The following is a 20,694-nucleotide window of genomic DNA, read 5'->3' on the forward strand; positions in this document are numbered from 1 at the left end:
ACAGGAGCTCTTATGCTCTTTCTTTCTCTGCCGCCGTTTAAGCAGTGAATTACGGGGACTCATGGGAACAGTGGGCCTGGGTAACGTGCTCGAGCTCTGGCTGCTGGGGCCAGAAGTGGTTGTAGAGGCAGGAGAGAAACTGGCTGATACAAGAGCTGCAAAAAAAGAGTGAGGGAAAAGAAGTCTATTTTCAATATTGCAATACATGAGCAATAAATTAGACTTTTAAGAATTAAATTAAAAAACCGAAGAAGTAGATGCTAATAAATCTCTTTCTTTGTCTGGGAAATGGAAAAGGAAAACAAAGAGTCAAAGAGCACATGTTAAATACCGCAAACATGGATATGTCAGGTAAAATTTTCTTGTTTGGTGCTTTATTTTCACAGCATGGCGGCTGAGTAGTTAGCAGTGTTGTCTCACAGCTGTAAGGTATTGGGTTTGGTGAGAAATGTATATGCTCTCCTTGTGCTTGCTTGGGCCTCTTTCGAAACCTCCAGTTTTCTTGTCATATTTCCACATGACCAAAGACACTGCACTGCACAATGCCACGTATATTTAAAATATATGCCTATGATGCTTATCTTTAAATCACAAGATGAGAATTCATAGAGACATGCTTTAAATAGTCTTAAAAATATGTAGAGATTTTTAAAATATATCTTTTTAAACAACACTACATATACATTCCACTGGGCAGCATACATTTGATGTCTCATTTACCCTTTCACAGACATTGCCTGCCATCATCAATAAGCCAAATACCATTCGGCAATGAAGTCTAAATTAATGCATACAGCTTAATTTAGACTTCTACTAAAAATTTCTGGTCTTACTTATGTAGTACCAAGTTGTGTTGTGTTTGTGTTCTTACACTTGCAGTAGTCAAGGTTGTTGATTGTGTTGTTGTTAGAGGCTGTCCACGATTTATTGAGGGTCGAACTTGTGTTGCAGAGAGTGGAGTTTGGAGGGGGACAGTAATTAACACAAGGGTCCCAGGAGTGGGGATGGTCCGACTTCTGAACCTTGACTGCAAAACACATGCAATGAAACATGAGCATTGAATTTTAATACTTCTAAAATCAATGGCTAGGTGTAGGCTAAACCAACCTTACACCAACTCTTACATAATTTTAATAATAAAATAATAACAAAATTCAAATGTCTGAACCTAAATTAAAAGTTTCTAGATTTTGTGTACATGTAGCATTGCTCTTCCTATGCTATCAGCCCACTAAATGGCTTCTATCAGGCTAAATCATTGTCACAGATATAGGTAGGAGGTACCCTACCATGTCTGCTATTTGCCAAGAAGGTGAGTTATCATCCATTGTGATCACTGATAAGGAGAAATTAATGCAGATGTTACAGAATTGCAATTTATAAAATTGTGAATTAGAGATTCAGACATAATAACTCATCTATAACCTATATAATAGGTATATCTCTCATTATGGCTGTCTTCCTGTTATGTGTACAGCTTGTCTTGCCCCGTGTCTCATCCAAATATGATCACACAGAGCACACATTCCATGAACTTCATGTAATCTTGATTGCCATGGGCTGTCACAGACAGTATCTGTATATTTTTCATATTAAAACCATTCTAACTGCTTGCTGTTTAGCTAGTTAGCTGTGCATTATCTACTTTTCCTCAATGGATTGAATCTTTTAGGCTGATACTGATTGACGTGTCGTTAGACCTCAATGTTTTCTTCACAGAGATCTTGTAACTCTCACCTCACCTGGCCGCTCACCCTGGACCAATTTGCTTTGACCCTACCAGGGGCAAATCGACCCTACATCATAGCCACCCAGGTAACCACTGCACAGAGTAGTTCAAATGTCACCAGCACATCTACCACTTAAACCCTATATGTTTGTCTGTGAAAATCCCAGAAGATCTGTAGTTTCTGAAATACTAGGATCAGGCACCGTCTGGCACTGACAACTATGTCATATTCAAAACCACTTAAATCACCTTTCTGTCACATTCTGAAGCCTGCTTTGAACTTCAGCAGGTTGTCTTGGCTTCGTCTATATCCCTCAAAGCATTCAGTTGCTGCCGTATGTTTGGTTGATTAGATATTTGTGTTAATAAGCACTTCAACAGATGTACCCAGCAAAGTGGGCTGTGAGTATTTAAGGCAGTGATGACATTACTTTTCAGCTTGATTCATTCATTTATCAGTTAAACTCTACAACAAATTTCATCTGAACTGTGATTAAAAGAGATATAAAACTTTTTGGGTTACTAACACTCACATACCAACCAATCAGGTGAACATATTTCCAAAAATACCTATTATATGACAACATATAATTCAATACCTTACTGTATTGCATTTAATCCAAACTAATTTCACTGTCACTTAATTAGGTCCTTGAAAAAGTGTCTCTAAGCTACATTCAGCTGCTCCCTTTGTCACAAGTGGTGAGCACAACAGGTGGCTCCACATGTTTGATTTGGCAGAATCCGGAATCCAGATGCCAGATGCCCTTTCTGACGCAGCCGCAAAGACAAGTTGTGTCGGGAATTGAATCAGTGACTATTTGCTTGTTACCCATTGCATTATGGAGAAAGTAAAAAAATGAGTTGACTGTGTCATCTGCTAGAAATTCGCATTTCTTCAGTTTTGGGGGAAAACCTCTTTTGAGGAAACTCCCACTGAGAATTTAATGATACAATCGAGGCTGACAACCTGACAATCTACACAGCTTTGTGTGTAATTCCCCTTTACGCTCGTGTATCTAAACTCTGAAGTTTATCCGAAGCTACTCTGTGCTGTCACAGCCATCCAGCTGAGCTATTGTATCCTCGACGTGTGAGGCCTTTTATCTAAACTACTCTGATGGCAGGACGTGTGAGGAGCGGAAGTGTTGGGCAACCTCGGGGTGAGATCCGTGAAATGAGGAAACATTTTTTCATCTAATCCTCCTTGGGTAAAAATGAAGTCATTATGTCCAGTGAAACACACCGGAGAGACGGTCCTTCTGACAAGGAACGGCAGCAGTAACACACACTGTAAATGCCCACAGACAACAGACACATAACAAAGCCACTTTGAATTAACACTTATACTCATTTACACATGATATATTATGAGAAGATACACAAAACATGAGAACATTCTAAGACACATTTGTGTCTAGATTTACCAAACGTAATCTATGTGGCAAGAAAACCGACTGAAACTTTACTCACACACACAACTGCAAAACCTTTCATCAGAGTGTCTATTAATAAGGCAGCAGCAAGCTGGCTTTAAGGTCTGCTGCAAGGACATCAGTATCCTAATGAGCTGTGTTCATTTCCTAACACACACAAATGCACACATGTACACACAAAGGCGGTCACAAAACTGTGATTAGAAGAAGGAAAAAAATAAATTTAGCTTCTTGCAGACAAATGAGATGAGATGGTGACCTTTCGAGTGAACAAGTGTGTCTGTGTGTGCTGTGTTCACACGTGTAACTCCAAGAAATAATACCAGAACACAACAGAGCTATAAAAGAGAAAAAGAGCAAAGAGGAACACTAGAAAATAATTTCAAAATGGAAGGAGATGAACATTTCTGAGATGAGGTATGTGTAGAGAATAAGAGAAGTCAAAGGCAGAGAAGAGAGGAGAGGAAAAGGACAACGGATAGGAGGAGGTTGTAAGCAGTTTTTGACAGCTGGAAGAGAGGTGTAATGACTTTAATTAAATCCCATCTTGCCTTTACACTCCCTGTCACTCTATTTTTCATTCATGTGCCATTTCTCTTTTCAGCATTCACTTTTTCATCTGTTTTCATGCTGAGAGCGATCTTCCACCACACAAAAGTTTCTATTGAAAATAGACTAATGGAAAGGTTTTAGTTTAGTTCAAGTCTAGAATATCTAGTTTTTCTTCTCGGTCTTAAAGCCGTTGCTTTAATCCCATCTCTGTCATCCTCTCCTGGGAATCTCTAATCGACCGAAACACATTAAAGATTTTCCTCTAACAAAAAAGATTTTTTTTAAAAAGGTTTTGGGGAAAAACAAAATAAAACTATACAGCGTCTACAAGTAGAGGATCGTGTTGACTGTGATGCGTTTCTATTTATTAACAATATTCATTGTGTGAGTGTGATGTGTACACTTGTCATACTTAAGCAGCCTCAGCTGCAAGCATTAACACATGAACATACGATAAAAAACTAGTTACTGGAATCCGGATTTCCCCTCTAAATCCATTGGCACCAATTCTGTCACAGATGAGAAGCCATCACTTGGCTATGGGTGAGCTAATTAGGAACAAAGTTGCCATTGCGGCCAAATTATTCCTCAAGTAGAGTTGTATTAAAAAAAGAGGCTGAAAGACATCGGAATGAATGGGATTTTTTTTTTTTTTTTTTTGCTACTCGGATTTGCTAAATATGCATGAGGTGACTTAATTGTGGCGAAGACTAAACAAACTCTCCTTGGTGGTTTTTACTCTGCTTTTTTTTTTGGAATCCGACTTAATAGCTGCCAAATCAGAGCTGACCAGGAATTAAATACACAGATGGTCATTGTTCTTCAATAATTAGCATTTGTCATGCTAAATATTACAAATACTGCTATCTAACTATGTTTCCTGCTGTTAAATGTCAGTACAACATGCTCTGGCAAAAAATGTCTGCTTAATTTCATAAACATGTATGCAACAAAAACAAAACAAAGCAAGTGATATTAAAAATAAATAAATAAACTGTTAAGTGATTAAGTGATTCTGAAGCTCTGGCTCCAAAGGTATACTACACATGAAGAGTGATGAACAAAGCTGTGCATGGGTAGAAAGACAATTTAACAATTTTAGGAGTCATACCTATTCAAATAAGAGCAATGCAGCAGGCTGAAAAGATGGCAGCATCAGCCATCATAGTAGAGGCTTGAGCCCGCAAACAGAGTTGAATCATTATGATTTAACAAGGTTGTTCCATAATTACCAGTGGCTTTTTTTTTAACTTTACCCAAATGACAGATAAAATATTGACAGATAAAACTGTAAAATTTTGATTACTAAAATAACCAAAGAGTTTACTGGGAATCTGATGGCCCTAGCTGTTACACTCACCCGTGTCATGCTGTTTTCCAGTTAACCTCGTTTGATGCGAGGGAAGAATTTCTAATTTAACCAGTTCTGTTGTGCTTGCTATTAATTGTGTTGCCTCCAGAACCGTACAGTGCTCTGTTGATGTCCCATCAATAGACAGCAGGTGATCCCCAGCATGCAGTGCTCCACATCTAATACAAAAGAGACAAAAAGAGAATAAGCACAAAATGTTATCGCCACAATACACTGGATAAATAAACAGAACACAAATAGCTTCCATTCTGTTTCAGAAAAGCTTTTTTTTTTGTTCTTTTGCCAACAGTATATAAGCTAAACACATTAATCTGCTTAGCTCACAACGGCATGCTGCCGTGCTGGTCAGAATGATATCGCTGCTCTTCACACAGGGGTTAGATTTTACAAACTGACTTTGCAATCATGTGGGAATGAATAGTGCCAGAGCACAGACCTCTGCAGTCAACTTGTCCTGTTGACTGAGGTTATTTTAGTACTCATTTCAGCACTGACACAGCGTTCAAGTGCTTCATGTATATTTTAGAGGTAGACTGGAGCTGAAAGCAATATCCCGTCTTCTGATGTCTGTGTAAGTTATAAGGTTGGACACAGTCTATGTGTGTTTATCTGTGTCTTTCTTACACAGAGAGGATATGCTGTAAACATAAATGCAACCACTGCAAATCTGTAATCCAACAGCAGAATCAAATTAGATCTTGAAGGGGAAACTATAAAGTCCACCATTTTTCAACAAAAGAGAAATATACAGCTGACAGATGTTTGCAAAAGTGTAAACTATATATTCTTGTGCACTAGCCCTGTTCTCAAGAAAATAATTTTTGTAGCATTCCAATACATAATATTCTTTTAATGGTAACTTTGCATCAAACAAACCAACCAGACAGACAAAGTAAGGAAACAGTTCTGCAGAGTGAAAACTGTCCATGAAGTACTTACTGTGGATTTAAACTGTACTGAGCTACAATGTTGTCTTAATATCTGAAACATCTCAGAGCTTCTTTCATCCTCTGTTGTAGTTTGACAGCTAACAGAACAAAAAAGTCACTCAGAACTTAAAGGGTAAATCTAGGCAAAACTACAGCTGGCATGTATGCAAACACATACATACCAGTTGTGTTTCTAAGAATATTAACTCTGTTTAGTGAAAAATTACAGTTAGCCAGCATGTTTAAATGTGACACCAAGGATTCTCTTACATATGATAAGTTAGACTGAGGCTGGTTGCACTAATTTCACTGTCTAGGGCATCACAGCTCCCACACCAAAGGAAACTTCCTGTGGGTCTGTAAGACATCAGTGGGTTTTAAACACTGAGAATGCCTGGAGAATGAGTAGCATGTAGATACATACCTGTCCACCACGCTGCCAGGTTTAACCCGGTCGATGACAATGACCTGTTTGTTTTGATGATTGGCTGAAGTCAGCGTGATGCCTAGTGTTGCTCCTGGAGATTTGGCTATTTCCACTAACAGTGGACCAGATGCATTTGCCAGTGAGTCTGAACGGGAAAGAATGAAGTTATTTTAATAATTTGACCTTTTACTGCTTGCTGCTTCTTACAGTCTTAAAATGATCTTAGAGTAATCTACCAAAGTACAAATACCTTAAATATCTGTTTCACCAAGAACAGCACAGTGAAAAAGTTTAAGAGCATATATGTCCTTGAAAATATAACCAGACATGATTAGCAGGGGATTGCTTGCAGTGCTTTTCGGGCAAGTTAAACTGAGCTGTTTTACCCAGAAAAATGAGGCAGACCTTAGCGTGAGGTGGCAGAAAATGCCAACACATCAACAGCAATCACAACAAAAGAATCAACCCCAAAAAAACATTTTTTTAAATTTCACTGGCATTTGAGAAAAATTTCTTTTGCTGCAAGCTTCAATTTGTGTCTCTCTCTGTTAGTTTGGCTTTTTTTTTTTTTTTTTTTGCATATGTCTGTGTGTCTACATGTGGACTCACCGATGATAGTTACATCGTACTCAATTTGGAACAGGGCTTCCTGGCCACATTGGGCCAACACGCTGAGAGCATCACTGTGGTTTGCGTTGTGTAGTGGCACACCATCCACACTGAGGAGACGATCGCCAGGGCGCAGGGTACCTTCTCTGCATGCAGACACGCACACACATCCAAAAAAATGACATTGGATTTTGTGATACAGTGATTACAGAAGACAGGGATTGGACATTACAATTTGCATGTAGTTCCAGCTTTCTTTCTTCCATAAAATTCTAGCGTGTTTAATTTTAACACATCAACAGTTTATTGTCCTTCTTCACTATTCCTTTTACCATCACTATTTCAATCTGACTTCAGATTTGCCTATCTTGTGTCGCTAGGAAAATATTGCAAAAGCAAGCATATAATGTCAGTTAAAAATGACGAAATATCAAATGCCAAACCTTCCCTTTTTTTCCCCAACATATTCTGTGTTCTTCATTCCTTCCACTCAGCCCTGTTTGTTCTTTAACTTAGTTCTTCATCTTGCTCATTTCCTTTCTGCCCAGCTAGATCCAAGCCTCTTTCTTCTCCTAACTTTCACTTCCACAATATTGTCTTGTGATCTCATCATCCTCTTTTCTCTCCCCTTATCTGTCTGAGACTTGCAGTAAAAATTCACCTTCATTTCAAATCAAGGACACACATGGAAACAGCATGAAATGTCTTCAGCATTTAAAATGTTGGTCTGTTTTCAGTGCCTGGTTAAAAAAACAACAACAACGAAAGCAAACAAACAAAAAACACTTATACAGAGAGATCCTCTGTGTTTTTAGAGGCACTCAGGAGGACCGTTTAGGCAATTTTTTACTTCCACAAAAATGGATGTGTAACATTTTGAATTTTTAATGCAGTGCGCCACATTAGAGCACTGATAGATGCTTTATGCTGATGTCAGAGTGCGAGTAACACTGAGCTGTAATCATACCAGCCAGATGTCTTCAAACAGGATGCTGATTGCCCTGAAGCCTTTCAACATGATGCGAGCTAAGCTATAACCCAAAGGCTCTATTGTGGCAGGAATTACTCCATGTGACAGGAGTATTTCTTGACAGATTTACACATTTTTCATCGGTTTTCAATATTGGTGCAGAATAACATACATGGTACATACAGGGTGTCGGATAAGCACATGAAAAGGTACAATACCAACAGGTGATTCCAGGAAAATTTCAGGAAATTTAAAATTTAAAGGTTCTACCATATGTTGATTGAAACAGATAAGCTTTTAGAACTTGACTGATATTTAACCTGTTTTTAGACCTGCAGGGTATCTTTCTATCTGTATCTGACAATGAAGTGAAAGCAGTTTCTTTGTGGTCCTGTAAAAAACACCATGGATCTCTAACACTTTCAGAGAAGGCACTTTAATTCCCACTGGGTAATTCTAAAAATGTAGACACTCCTGGGACTGTATGGTGCTGTGGATTAAGTTTTTTTTTTCCAATTGGCATATAAATGGGATATAAAACAGCATGAATATCTCATTCGTTTCCCCAGGACTGACCCACATTTTGAAGACGATTTTCTTTAGAACGGTATTAGATGAGCTTCAGGGTGAAATAACTCAATAGTAAGAATTTAATCTTTAATCTTTGTCCTGGTCTGCCAGTTCTGTCTGTGAACTAGTGAAGGTTCAGTCGGTCTGTAAGGCCGTGTAATGTGTGATTATTTGATGAAGGTTTACACTTCTGTATATACAAATGACCAATTTGGCAACATCATTATATATCTGATGGGTCAGCAGTCGCTTTGACAAATCTAAGATGGATTTACAGCAACAATCAAGCCCTTATGAATCAAATGAAACTGTAAAATATCTTAATCAGTAGAAAGACGAGGCATTAAGTACTCAAGCTTAGTACTTTGGCACTTTTGCATCTGCTTTAAATATTGCTGCAGAGCAATCTCAAAACAGGACCTGTCAGAATAAAAATAGCAACTTACAGTTCGAATTTCTAGGAGGAAATGATTGCATCTGCTAAGTGATCAGAGAAGAAGGTTATATTCCAATGTTTTGTTGAAAAGGGACAGCTGAGTCAATCATGTTCTTCAAAATTGGAAATGTTGGGTGCTGAAGTTTGCCTAATGCTAGTGTTGATGTGTGACAATCAGATGTAAGATATTGCTTTATTACAAACCTCTAAAACAGGCTCAGTGGTCCTTATTGTGTAATAAATGGCTTTCCTATTTTGTGTTTTAATGATGGTGGGTGACAGCAGATCACTCTTAAAGCTCAGTGATTCACTTGTAATCACATAATTTTCACATTCAATCAATTCGTTGAACTGAAGTCCTTTGAAGCACACCGACTGAAAAACAAAACTGCTTTTCTTTTGTCTTTTTTAATGACTTTTGTGCTTTTAACTTTAAAAACAGTTTGAAAGAAAACCTCACAAACAAACCTCCACCAGAATATATGAGGTCTGACTTTCTATAAATGGTGGACTTTCTTTGGCCATCACAGTTATGGATATCTGTATATGTATATCTATATCCATTTTAAACATGGAAATTAGTTTTATTTCTAAAACAATATTATTTACACTATTTCTAGATGGTTTAATTATTACTGTGTGAGATCAGTTAAACAGTAGCAAAGCTGACATGTATATGAAAATGTCGTATTATGACTTAAACATCAAGCCTGAGACAGACACATGATGACAACATTAAAAGGATACGATGATTCATGCCATTGCAGCTATGAGTAACACATAACTGTCGACATACCAGTGACGGTCACTGGAAATGACACCATTATCCTTGGGGTCTATTCGCATGAAGGCACAGACAAATCTCCCAGACTCCCGACGGGAATGGGTTGAGCTGTGGTGTTGCTAGTTTACACTCAATGGAGGCCACTTCTTGTCTGGCTTTTATTTCTCCCAGACATTATTTTTAATGGGAAGACATTGCCCTTTTCACCTTCCAAAATGACTAAATAATCTCTATTTCTGGGTCTCACTGCATGTGTTTTTTATGTTTGTTTAGATATGTCAGTGTAACTGTGCTGGAGTATTTGCATTCACACATATTGATGCATATGTGTGAATGCAAATGCATTAAAGGGCATAAATGAAAATCCAACATGGCAGGTCTTCCACCATTATGCACCGCCAGTTTAAATGCACCTTGGTAGTGATTCTTTGTAATTCTGTTTAAGGGATAAGATACCGTTCTCAGAAAGGATATTCTGTTATTTGGTGTGTTTTGTAGGTATTGGAGAACACAGTCTAACTAGACGGCACAAAGTCTCCCATAGATGTTCAACTGACTTTAAATCAAGTGCCTGCAGAGATCATAGAATGCATTTCATATATTTTTATACTTATCAAGCCATTCAGTGACCCCTCAGGATGAATGGGGGCTATACCATCCTTGAAGAGACCACTGCTATCAGGATAGAAAGGTATCATCACTTAGACCAAGTGCATTGGCTTGCAGTGACACTGCAGACCCAAACCATGCCAGGAAAATGGCCCTACCATTTTCCATTCATTGTCAGTCTATTCGTCCATTCATCACCTACATGTGTGCCAGTTATTCTTGTTTAATCATGCATTCAGTACCTGTCTGCTGGGCCTCCTGGCCTGACATAGGTGACCACTAAAGGGCGTGATTTGTGCCAGTCCTCATGGGTACCGCCTGTAAGAGGAGCAGGGCAAAGCTCTTTACACTAAATTCTGGAGACACATTACAAAGAAATACCACATCAGCTTAATATTTACTTATTTATTTATCTACATTGCAGTAAATAAAAATGTGATACAGCATTTTTTTACCCTTATCCTAAAATGCTTTTAATGTATCATTTGTTGAGAAAATCGAATATTAAAATGTAAACTTCAGATCTTTAAATACAAATTTAGATGAACCGACAAAAACAAAGCAAGGGGAGTGATGTTGTCTTTCTTTTTGGTCTAGACAACCCAAAATGTGATGTGCAGATATGTGGATGCCAGGTCCTAGGAGGTTAACATTAACAAAGTAGAGAAACACTGCCAAACTACAACCATCACAAGGTGGCAGTTCAAAAATATTCCTCTCAGTAGAATGAGTAGTATAATTAACTAATTTATTCATATATTTACTAAGCATAGACAAAATTCCTTTCTAATAAATATGGGAACAGCTGCTGTACAATATATTGCCAACAGTTCAATGTAGTGTAGATGACACCATTTCACTAATATGTTACTTCTAACTAAGTGCATAACCATAAAAAAAACATACAGTAATGGGCTTTTTTTAAGTGACAGATACCTCTCATGACGAAACCAAAACTGTTCCCTTCTTTGTGCAAACAGATGTCAATTGTCTTTGATATAACCCCTGAGGTGCTGTCTGGTGCTTTGAGTCAAGAAACACACACACAGAAACACAGAGAGAGAGAAAGAAAGAGAATTGAGGGATTAATCCGGCACAATTAAAATGTATCAGCATAACCTGAAGTTTACATCATGACATTAGAGCACTGATATTTAATGTAGAACAATTAAACAATAATAATTACTTGAATGCTCTTCAATTACACTGCACTACAAAACAAAACAAAAACACTCCTGTATTAAACTATGCATGGTATTTGAGTGTCAATTCAGGATTCCCTTAAATTTCTATACTTAAAAACTACACTTATTATCGTAAAATTAAATATCCTAAAATGAAAATAATGTTCTGAAGAGAGATGTTGAAGGTTCAAACATCCATCAGTGTTGTTTTCTGAGGCAAATCTATTCAGCTAGCCACAGCCTATCAAAATACAACACTATACAGCTCAATTTGGTTGAAAAATGAAAAGTTGTCTTCTCAGCAAATAATCTAGTTAAATGCCATTCCCATAGAGCATTTTTCCTTTTAAATATTAAAACCCCCTCATTTGTATCATCTATATAGCTTCATGTAGACTTTGTTTTTAATTGGGTTATGTCACATTGTGTGCTGCACTGTGAGTATAGCTGAGCAGGCCTCTTGGGAGTCCGTAGGGCGCATTGGTAGAGCAACATTTGGCACTGCTTTCTTGTAAGAAAGTTTGGTTTGTATTGTGCTGTTTGGAGAGGTGTTGAGGAGGAAAAGTATCCTTTTTACTTTTCTATCCAATTTAACTAATAGCTTGTCTTTTTGTGGGAATCTTTTCAGTGACATGAACAGATGTCTTTTCAACAAATCTTTTCATTTAGTTATTTTACAGGGTGGACATGTTCAAATGAAATAATTTTTCCTGTGTGTGTTTCCTCAGCATGTGCTGCAGATAAAATAAAATAGACAAGTGTAATAGATCCAGCAGTATAAATATTGTTCAGATGACACAGGACAAAGTTTTATAACGTTAAATAATCTAAAGCTATAAAATGACTATCAGTAAATCCCTATGATTGAGAAGTACAGTAAAGACAGGAGACTGTGCCAAGAGTTTAATCATTTAAATGAATGAAGGAGCTGTCTCTTAGCAAGTAAACAAATGTATCAATATCTAGCGCCAATGTTCAGTATCAATGAAGAAGTAGTATATACTATACATAGTGAGACCTTGGGGTGACATGCGGGTTTTGTCTGTATCTAGCTGTCATTTACATTTACTTTTCTATTCAGAATTACAATATTCATTCCAGTATCCGGCAATTTCTAATGTGATATTGGATAGGACCTTACTGACATCACTAACTCATATCTTAACGACTTTATAAATCACGTAGAAACAACCAGCCTAGCTGTACAAATACATACCTGTGGGGGGCAGTTCATACTCCACCTCCAGCAGAACCCTCTCTCCTACATTTTTCAATAAGCTGATTATCTCTTCGTGCCGCAGTTTGGTCAGATTGATCCCATTCACGGATTTGATGTAGTCCCCAACATTTAACTGGTCACTCCTGCACAAAGAAGGGACAAAAAGATGTAAAGGCTTGCACAAATGAGAAAGGCTTTAACCACATGTTTCTTTTTCCTTTTATAAAATGACCCATTTATGGTACAGAATATTGCTGAATAGCAAGACAGTCTGAATCTATGTATTCATCCTCATCTTAGAGGTTGACTGTGTTTCACTCACCTGGCTGCCAGTCCTCCAGGTCGTAAGTTTGATACACGTGGTTTTCCATCCTTATCAGTTCCTCCTGAGATGGTGAGGCCCAGTGTGCTGCCTTCTTTCTTCACCAGCTCCACCATAGTCACCCCCCGCAGAGCTTCTAACCAAACACACACACACACGCACATAAAAACGATACACACACAATACAGGCAGAGGGAAGGACATACCAATACACACACAGGGATGTGTACACAGACATATGTAGCCACACTCAAACATACAAAATACAGGAGAGGAATAAGTGGTTAGTGTCTGTTCATTCATTCCAATTCCTGGATTAAAGCTTTAATAGTTTCTAAAAGATAAAAACAAACTAAGACAATTGTTCCTGTTTGTCCTTGAGTGAGACACTGATCTCGTGTTGGCTTAAAAGAGCTGAAATGACTAAAACGTAATGTGAATTTCAGACAAGATAAGAATCAGATAATGATAATTAGGAGTGCCCTTTGTCTCTTGTTGTCACTCCACTTGAAGACTTCCTGGCAGGGATGAAAAGGTCTTTAAAGGTTAAAGTACACCAGCAGAAAGCAGAAGTTTAGATCAATTTTCACTTCCAGCTGAGAAATTAACAAAAGTAATCAACACTGCACCTAATATACTTTGCTGCTAAAACGTTATATTTTACAGAATCTGCAACTCTAACTGTCCTTATTAAACAAACAATCAAACAAAAAAGCAAACAAACAAATAATTTAGTAAGTATAATTATTTGAAAAAACTGTCCACAAAATATACTACATTTTCTTGACCAATAATGTTACTTTCATTAACTTCGAAATAGCTGTTATGTACAGTTAAAACTCTAATGAATCCTCTGAAAGAAGGATCAAGGATTGGTGGACCACTCTGACTTTTTCAACATGAGGACAAAAGAACTGTGTAATGCAGAAGAACTACTTAATGCAATATTCCCTAAACACCTAAATAGACTACTCCATGAACCAAAGAAACACAACATTCATGAGAATTCCATCAAAATTCCAACACTTATTAAAAAAACTATTTTTAGAGTGAGTTGAAGTTGTGTCATTTTTTTCGGTATTCTAAAACATATAAGGCCGATTGAGTTTGGTTAAGTCATGATGGGAGTAATTATTACTGGTCAAAAAAAATGGCATGAGTAAGAAAAATGTAAGACTTTCTAGGTTCATGAAAAGGCTAAGGAATTTGGTTCAAAACAGCCAGGGGAATCTTGGGAGATGAATAAGCCTTTACCAAAGTAATAAGTAAACTAAAACCCCAGAGCTGTCATGACATGGTGTTGCCTTCCCATTTGTCTATTTGTATCATTACCATTTACATACACCATGAGCGCACAGAAGCATTCCCATACACAAAAACACATCAACACACAAGCAGATGAGATAAAGCTTTTGTGTGATAGATGCCTAGATTAGGTACATCCCTCAGGCAACACTCAGGATCAGTGAAGTGCTTCACACCACAGTTATCTCTGATAGGCATTATGCAGCATATACAGGGACATGCACATTATTAGCAGAAAGGCACTCATTCATTCATTAGTCCTTGTGCTACTCACATTTGCATAAAAGCAACGCTTTTCCAAATGTAGTCTGGATGATGTGAACATTTTCTGAAGAGAATCCATCACTAATTTTTTTTTTCTGCAAAGCTGCAGAACTGAGGATGTTGGAATTCATAAAGTTTTGATCTTGTAGAATGATTTTTATACTGCACAAAAGAAAACTTGTAGAATGATTGATGTACTACAGAGAAATGGGAGGAGTATTACTGTACATGTAATAATGATGAGATAAACGGAAACACTTAAAATACAATAATAATAATAATTATTTTAAAATTTAAAATAATTAAAAAAAAATTCTTAATTTTTTAAAGCAAGCAAAGTGACCTAAGTTCTAGGAATGTAGCTGACTTATGTACAAATTGATAAAGATGTGACCTAAAAGATGATCAGAAAGAGGTCACAGATACATAACACAGAATAATAATAATACTAATAATAGACCTATTTAAAACTTCACGGGGAAACAAGCAGAAAACAATTCTTTTTTAAAGATTCCTTAAGCCTAGAAGAAGTTAATGAAAAGATGATGAAAATATAACTGAAGGCTCTCAACCTTTGACGAGCCATAAATTACAGTTTTCATTCATGTTGTCAATTATAGTGTATTGTTGGGCAATCATCAATAATGAGGAGGTTATAAAACAGCTAAAAAAGCTAAGGGGAAAAAAATCAGTATTAGTCATCAGCTCGACTAAATGTGTAGTTTTGGACCTTTGGTTAGTCATGACTCAGATATAAATGTGTGCTTTCTAGAAAAGCAGCCAAAAAAAACAAACTTAGAAAGCTTTCTTAGGTAAGATGTTTACTTTAGAAGACCAAGTTTAATTGTGACCATTGGTAATTTCCAAGAAATACATTTTTTTAAAGCATTGGCTACTGGCTACACCCCTTTAAACAGAATTTTTAGGATATACCTTAAAAAACACAGACAGAGAACAAGAGAGAAAGTGACAGACAGAAAATTACACATTACAGGGAGTGCAGAATTATTAGGCAAATGAGTATTTTGTCCACATCATCCTCTTCATGCATGTTGTCTTACTCCAAGCTGTATAGGCTCAAAAGCCTACTACCAATTAAGCATATTAGGTGATGTGCATCTCTGTAATGAGAAGGGGTGTGGTCTAATGACATCAACACCCTATATCAGGTGTGCATAATTGTTAGGCAACGTCCTTTCCTTTGGCATAATGGGTCAAAAGATGGACTTGACAGGCTCAGAAAAGTCAAAAATAGTGAGATATCTTGCAGAGGGATGCAGCAGTCTCAAAATTGCAAAGCTTCTGAAGCGTGATCATCGAACAATCAAGCGTTTCATTCAAAATAGTCAACAGGGTCGCAAGAAGCGTGTGGAAAAACCAAGGCGCAAAATAACTGCCCATGAACTGAGAAAAGTCAAGCGTGCAGCTGCCAAGATGCCACTTGCCACCAGTTTGGCCATATTTCAGAGCTGCAACATCACTGGAGTGCCCAAAAGCACAAGGTGTGCAATACTCAGAGACATGGCCAAGGTAAGAAAGGCTGAAAGACGACCACCGCTGAACAAGACACACAAGCTGAAATGTCAAGACTGGGCCAAGAAATATCTCAAGACTGATTTTTCTAAGGTTTTATGGACTGATGAAATGAGAGTGAGTCTTGATGGGCCAGATGGATGGGCCCGTGGCTGGATTGGTAAAGGGCAGAGAGCTCCAGTCCGACTCAGACGCCAGCAAGGTGGAGTACTGGTTTGGGCTGGTATCATCAAAGATGAGCTTGTGGGGCCTTTTCGGGTTGAGGATGGAGTCAAGCTCAACTCCCAGTCCTACTGCCAGTTTCTGGAAGACACCTTCTTCAAGCAGTGGTACAGGAAGAAGTCTGCATCCTTCAAGAAAAACATGATTTTCATGCAGGACAATGCTCCATCACACGCGTCCAAGTACTCCACAGCATGGCTGGCAAGAAAGGGTATAAAAGAAGAAAAACTAATGACATGGCCACCTTGTTCACCTGATCTGAACCCCATTGAGAACCTGTGGTCCATCATCAAATGTGAGATTTACAAGGAGGGAAAACAGTACACCTCTCTGAACAGTGTCTGGGAGGCTGTGGTTGCTGCTGCACGCAATGTTGATGGTGAACAGATCAAAACACTGACAGAATCCATGGATGGCAGGCTTTTGAGTGTCCTTGCAAAGAAAGGTGGCTATATTGGTCGCTGATTTGTTTTTGTTTTGTTTTTGAATGTCAGAAATGCATATTTGTGAATGTGGAGATGTTATATTGGTTTCACTGGTAAAAATAAATAATTGAAATGGGTATATATTTGGTTTTTGTTAAGTTGCCTAATAATTATGCACAGTAATAGTCACCTGCACACACAGATATCCCCCTAAAATAGCTAAAACTAAAAACAAACTAAAAACTACTTCCAAAAACATTCAGCTTTGATATTAATGAGTTTTTTGGGTTCATTGAGAACATGGTTGTTGTTCAATAATAACATTATTCCTCAAAAATACAACTTGCCTAATAATTCTGCACTCCCTGTTCATAGAAATTTATAGGTATGTAGCTAGTGGTAGTTGGTGTTGGCCACTTACCAGGTATGCTGTGTCTTCTTGAGGCCATGGTATGCTCTGGTCCAGAGATATCCTTAGTTTTCCCATATGGTCCATCATCTAAAGAGAAAAGAGAAACAGAATTGAACTTTAGTATTTTTAAATGTATTTTGGAACAGTTAAAGCTTCAATATTTTGACTGTGACAAGGCAAAAATGATTAGTTTATATGAACCCGAGGAAGGAGCTTGGAAAGAAAAGCGTCTGGACTTCTTTGAGTTGCTTGAAGACGTTTCACCTCTCATCAGAGAAGCTTCTTCAGTTCTAAGGTCAAATGGCAGAGAGTCCCAGATTTAAACCCAGTGGGAGTTTCCCCCCAAAGAGGGACAAAGTGATCCTGGTGATCCTCTACCTAATCACATGAGCCAAGGTGTGAAAGCGGGTGTGGGTCACAATCAGCCAAGGTGTCGGGTGAGCCCATTGTGAAACCTGGCCCCACCTTATCATGTGATTTCCTGAGATCAGATGGCCCAGGATGTGAGTGGGCGTTAAGGTGTCTGGGAAGGGATCTCAAAACTGGATTATAGATGGCAGACAGTTGGTGTCGTAAACCACCGCCTCTGTTCAAAGATGGTCGCTCACAGTGGACATAAATGGCTTCTTTCACTCCTCTTTCAAACCATCTGTCCTCTCTGTCCAAAATGTGAACATTGGCATCCTCGAAAGAGTGTCCTTTATCCTTAAGATGCAGATGGACAGCTGAGTCTTGTCCCGTGGAGGTGGCTCTTCTATGTTGTGCCATGCGCTTGTGAAGTGGCTGTTTGGTCTCTCCGATGTAGAGGTCTGGGCATTCCTCGCTGCACTGTACAGCATACACCACATTGTTAAGTTTGTGTTTAGGAGTTTTGTCTTTCGGGCTAACCAGTTTTTGTCCGAGTGTGTTGCTGGGTCTGAAGTACACTGGGATGTCGTGCTTGAAGAGAACCCTCCTGAGTTTTAGACTACGATGACCTGGATGACTGAGAACCTTCACAGACGAACCCGAGGATGAATTATCAGGTTTGCTTGGGGTGCACTGTACGTATGGCTATCTGACTCAACAGAAAGTCCTCAACACAAATAATGAAGGACACCACAAACGAATAACTACATAAAAGACCAAAAAATTCCATTTATTAATGGTGCTTATATACTGTAACCATACACCTAAAGACCTGTTTAGAAAAGCAATCATGCTAACACTGTCGGCACCTTTTTAGCTCACTTTCAACACAGGAATCACATTTCATATCTTAACTGACTGTGGTGTCCTCCCAAACTTCTCACATGTGATACTGAATATATGAAATTTGTAGCAACATAATAATACCCCTGCACATTAGTTTATGACCATAAGATGATCACAAAGCTCTTTTGTTTTTGATTTGGACTTTGTTATTCAGATATATCATTTCATTCACACTCTCATTCACACCTGTACACAGCTTCCGTAAATTGTATTGCTTGTCAGTGATGGTACTGTTGAGTAATGGTTTCTGCTCCCAGTTTCAGTTGACACTGGTCTGAGCATATCTGATGATGATTCTGAGAGGTACAACAAAAATGTCTGATAGCTAATCCATGACTGAGAATGTAAAGACAAGCCTGCAGCACTGCATCTGTTACTTCTATCCAGAGATGGGCAGTAACGCGTTACTTGTAACGCGTTACTGTAATCTGATTACTTTTTTCAAGTAACGAGTAAAGTAAGGGATTACTATTGCAAAATCGGTAATTAGATTACCGTTACTTTCCCGTAGGAACGCTGCGTTACTGCGTTACTAAAACCGTGATTTTTTTTGCGAGAATGTCTCATGACAGTGATGTAAGCAAGTGCGACGTTGGTGACAGCAGCTGTGTGCAGATCAACAATGGATAATATATCGAGTGCGGGAGAGAGTATGAGCGTGCAGCGTTTAAAGTGTGGAAGTACTGACCTTACTTTGAGTTTGATTCCATAAAAAGTGACAAAAACATTAGCGTCCATCGTGCGTGGGAAGAAAACTTCTTTTTACAGCGAAAAAAACCCCTAAACTTCTGAGCAAGCACCGAGTAGCTATGACGTGATGGGAAACTCACAGAGACACTCGCGCGGATTCTTCAACTGACCGCAGCACACCTACACCAGGGTAACCCTCCGCCTACCCTGCTCCTGCTTTACAGGTGAAAATAGAGCAAAAGGACCGCTGAGTCTTTGACTTTATTTATTTTCTGCTGTGTTTTACTTGCATCTGTTTGAAAGAGTGAGTGAAAACACAAAAAATATTTTATTTTATGTGCTGGAATGTGTAGAAAATAGGTTTAAATGTTAAACTAATTTATTCAAGTCAGAGAATGTTGCATATAATTAAATGTTTTGCTTGATGCATAAAGTTAAAAGATTAAAACTGATAAAACAAGTTAAAAAAAGAGACTTTTCCATTTGATTACATTTTGTATGATGGATTATGTAGAAAAAGTAGAATTGGGCTGAAAGATCTATCACTTTATCACCTCTTCAGGTTGTAAATCGTGTTTTTAAAAAGTAACTAAGTAACTAAGTAACTAAGTAATTAATTACTTTTGAAAATAAGTAATCAGTAAAGTAACGGGATTACTTTTTGGGGGGAGTAATCAGTAATTAGTTACTGATTACTTTTTTCAAGTAACTTGACCAACACTGCTTCTATCAATCTTTTTTTTCCTTAAGGATCAAAGGGGTTTCATGCCCCAACTGAACAGATGCAAACACAGTTGGCCTTCCTGCCTTTAGAGCTGCAAATATTCTCTAAATGCTTCTTCGAGGGAATTTTCTCCCTTGTAAGAGTTTTTTTTTTTAAAGAAATGCTGTGTAAAATGTTGAAAAAAAAAAAACACCCCACATTTGTAATCTCCGTACTACAACTGAAATTGCATCAGTTTTGCACACTACTATGTGAAGATTACATGTAAGGGAGATTTTCCAGTTACCTACACACTGTCACTTTAACTAACTTTAAGTAGGTTGACACATTGGCAAATACCCAGAAGAGCTGTTGAAGGAAGTCTCCTGCCAGTTTGGACAATGAAACAGAGGCCAACACTATATGTCACATTTGGGGGAACAGATGTCATGCTTTATAGTCTGCGGCAGAGACTTTCTGGCAAATATCTAGAAGACATTTAATATTTTATTTTTCTTCTGCTCAGATCACCACAGCTTTCTAAAGCTGTTCTTTTTTTGTTCCTAAATTAAAAGCACAGGAGGGAATCTTGTATACAAACTTAAATTAAATGTCACAATGCCTGCCTGTCTACATACTTGCAGTAACCACTTTCCTTTTTAATTGGGAGGTTCTTCCAATAAAGAAAGTACTTTTTGAATACAATATCAATGATGTGATCATGAATATGAAGCAGTT

At 38.0% G+C, this 20,694-nt stretch overlaps 1 protein-coding gene across 8 annotated transcripts in view; it reads right to left on the reverse strand.

The window, feature by feature from the left end:
- Positions 1 to 20,694, reverse strand: part of grip2b (glutamate receptor interacting protein 2b) — a 287,364-nt gene that overhangs the window by 36,985 nt on the left and 229,685 nt on the right. For 5 of the 8 annotated variants that reach the window (XM_085274681.1, XM_085274679.1, XM_085274682.1 and 2 more), the window contains exons 2-11: positions 17,319 to 17,396; positions 13,149 to 13,284; positions 12,824 to 12,969; positions 11,360 to 11,446; positions 10,666 to 10,741; positions 7,055 to 7,200; positions 6,443 to 6,590; positions 5,078 to 5,247; positions 872 to 1,027; positions 3 to 155 (exon numbers count right to left, since the gene is read on the reverse strand). In XM_085274681.1, the coding sequence (XP_085130807.1) occupies positions 3 to 155; positions 872 to 1,027; positions 5,078 to 5,247; positions 6,443 to 6,590; positions 7,055 to 7,200; positions 10,666 to 10,741; positions 11,360 to 11,446; positions 12,824 to 12,969; positions 13,149 to 13,284; positions 17,319 to 17,396 (1,296 nt within the window). The remainder of the gene's footprint in view (positions 1 to 2; positions 156 to 871; positions 1,028 to 5,077; positions 5,248 to 6,442; positions 6,591 to 7,054; positions 7,201 to 10,665; positions 10,742 to 11,359; positions 11,447 to 12,823; positions 12,970 to 13,148; positions 13,285 to 17,318; positions 17,397 to 20,694) is intronic. The other 3 variants (XM_085274680.1, XM_085274686.1, XM_085274684.1) reach the window with 1 other exon arrangement.

This window comes from Mchenga conophoros, linkage group LG5, assembly GCF_057382185.1.
Source record: "Mchenga conophoros isolate Kocher_MC1m ecotype Shallow Benthic linkage group LG5, M_conophoros_male_GT1.1, whole genome shotgun sequence".
NCBI classification, from domain to species: Eukaryota; Metazoa; Chordata; class Actinopteri; order Cichliformes; family Cichlidae; genus Mchenga; species Mchenga conophoros.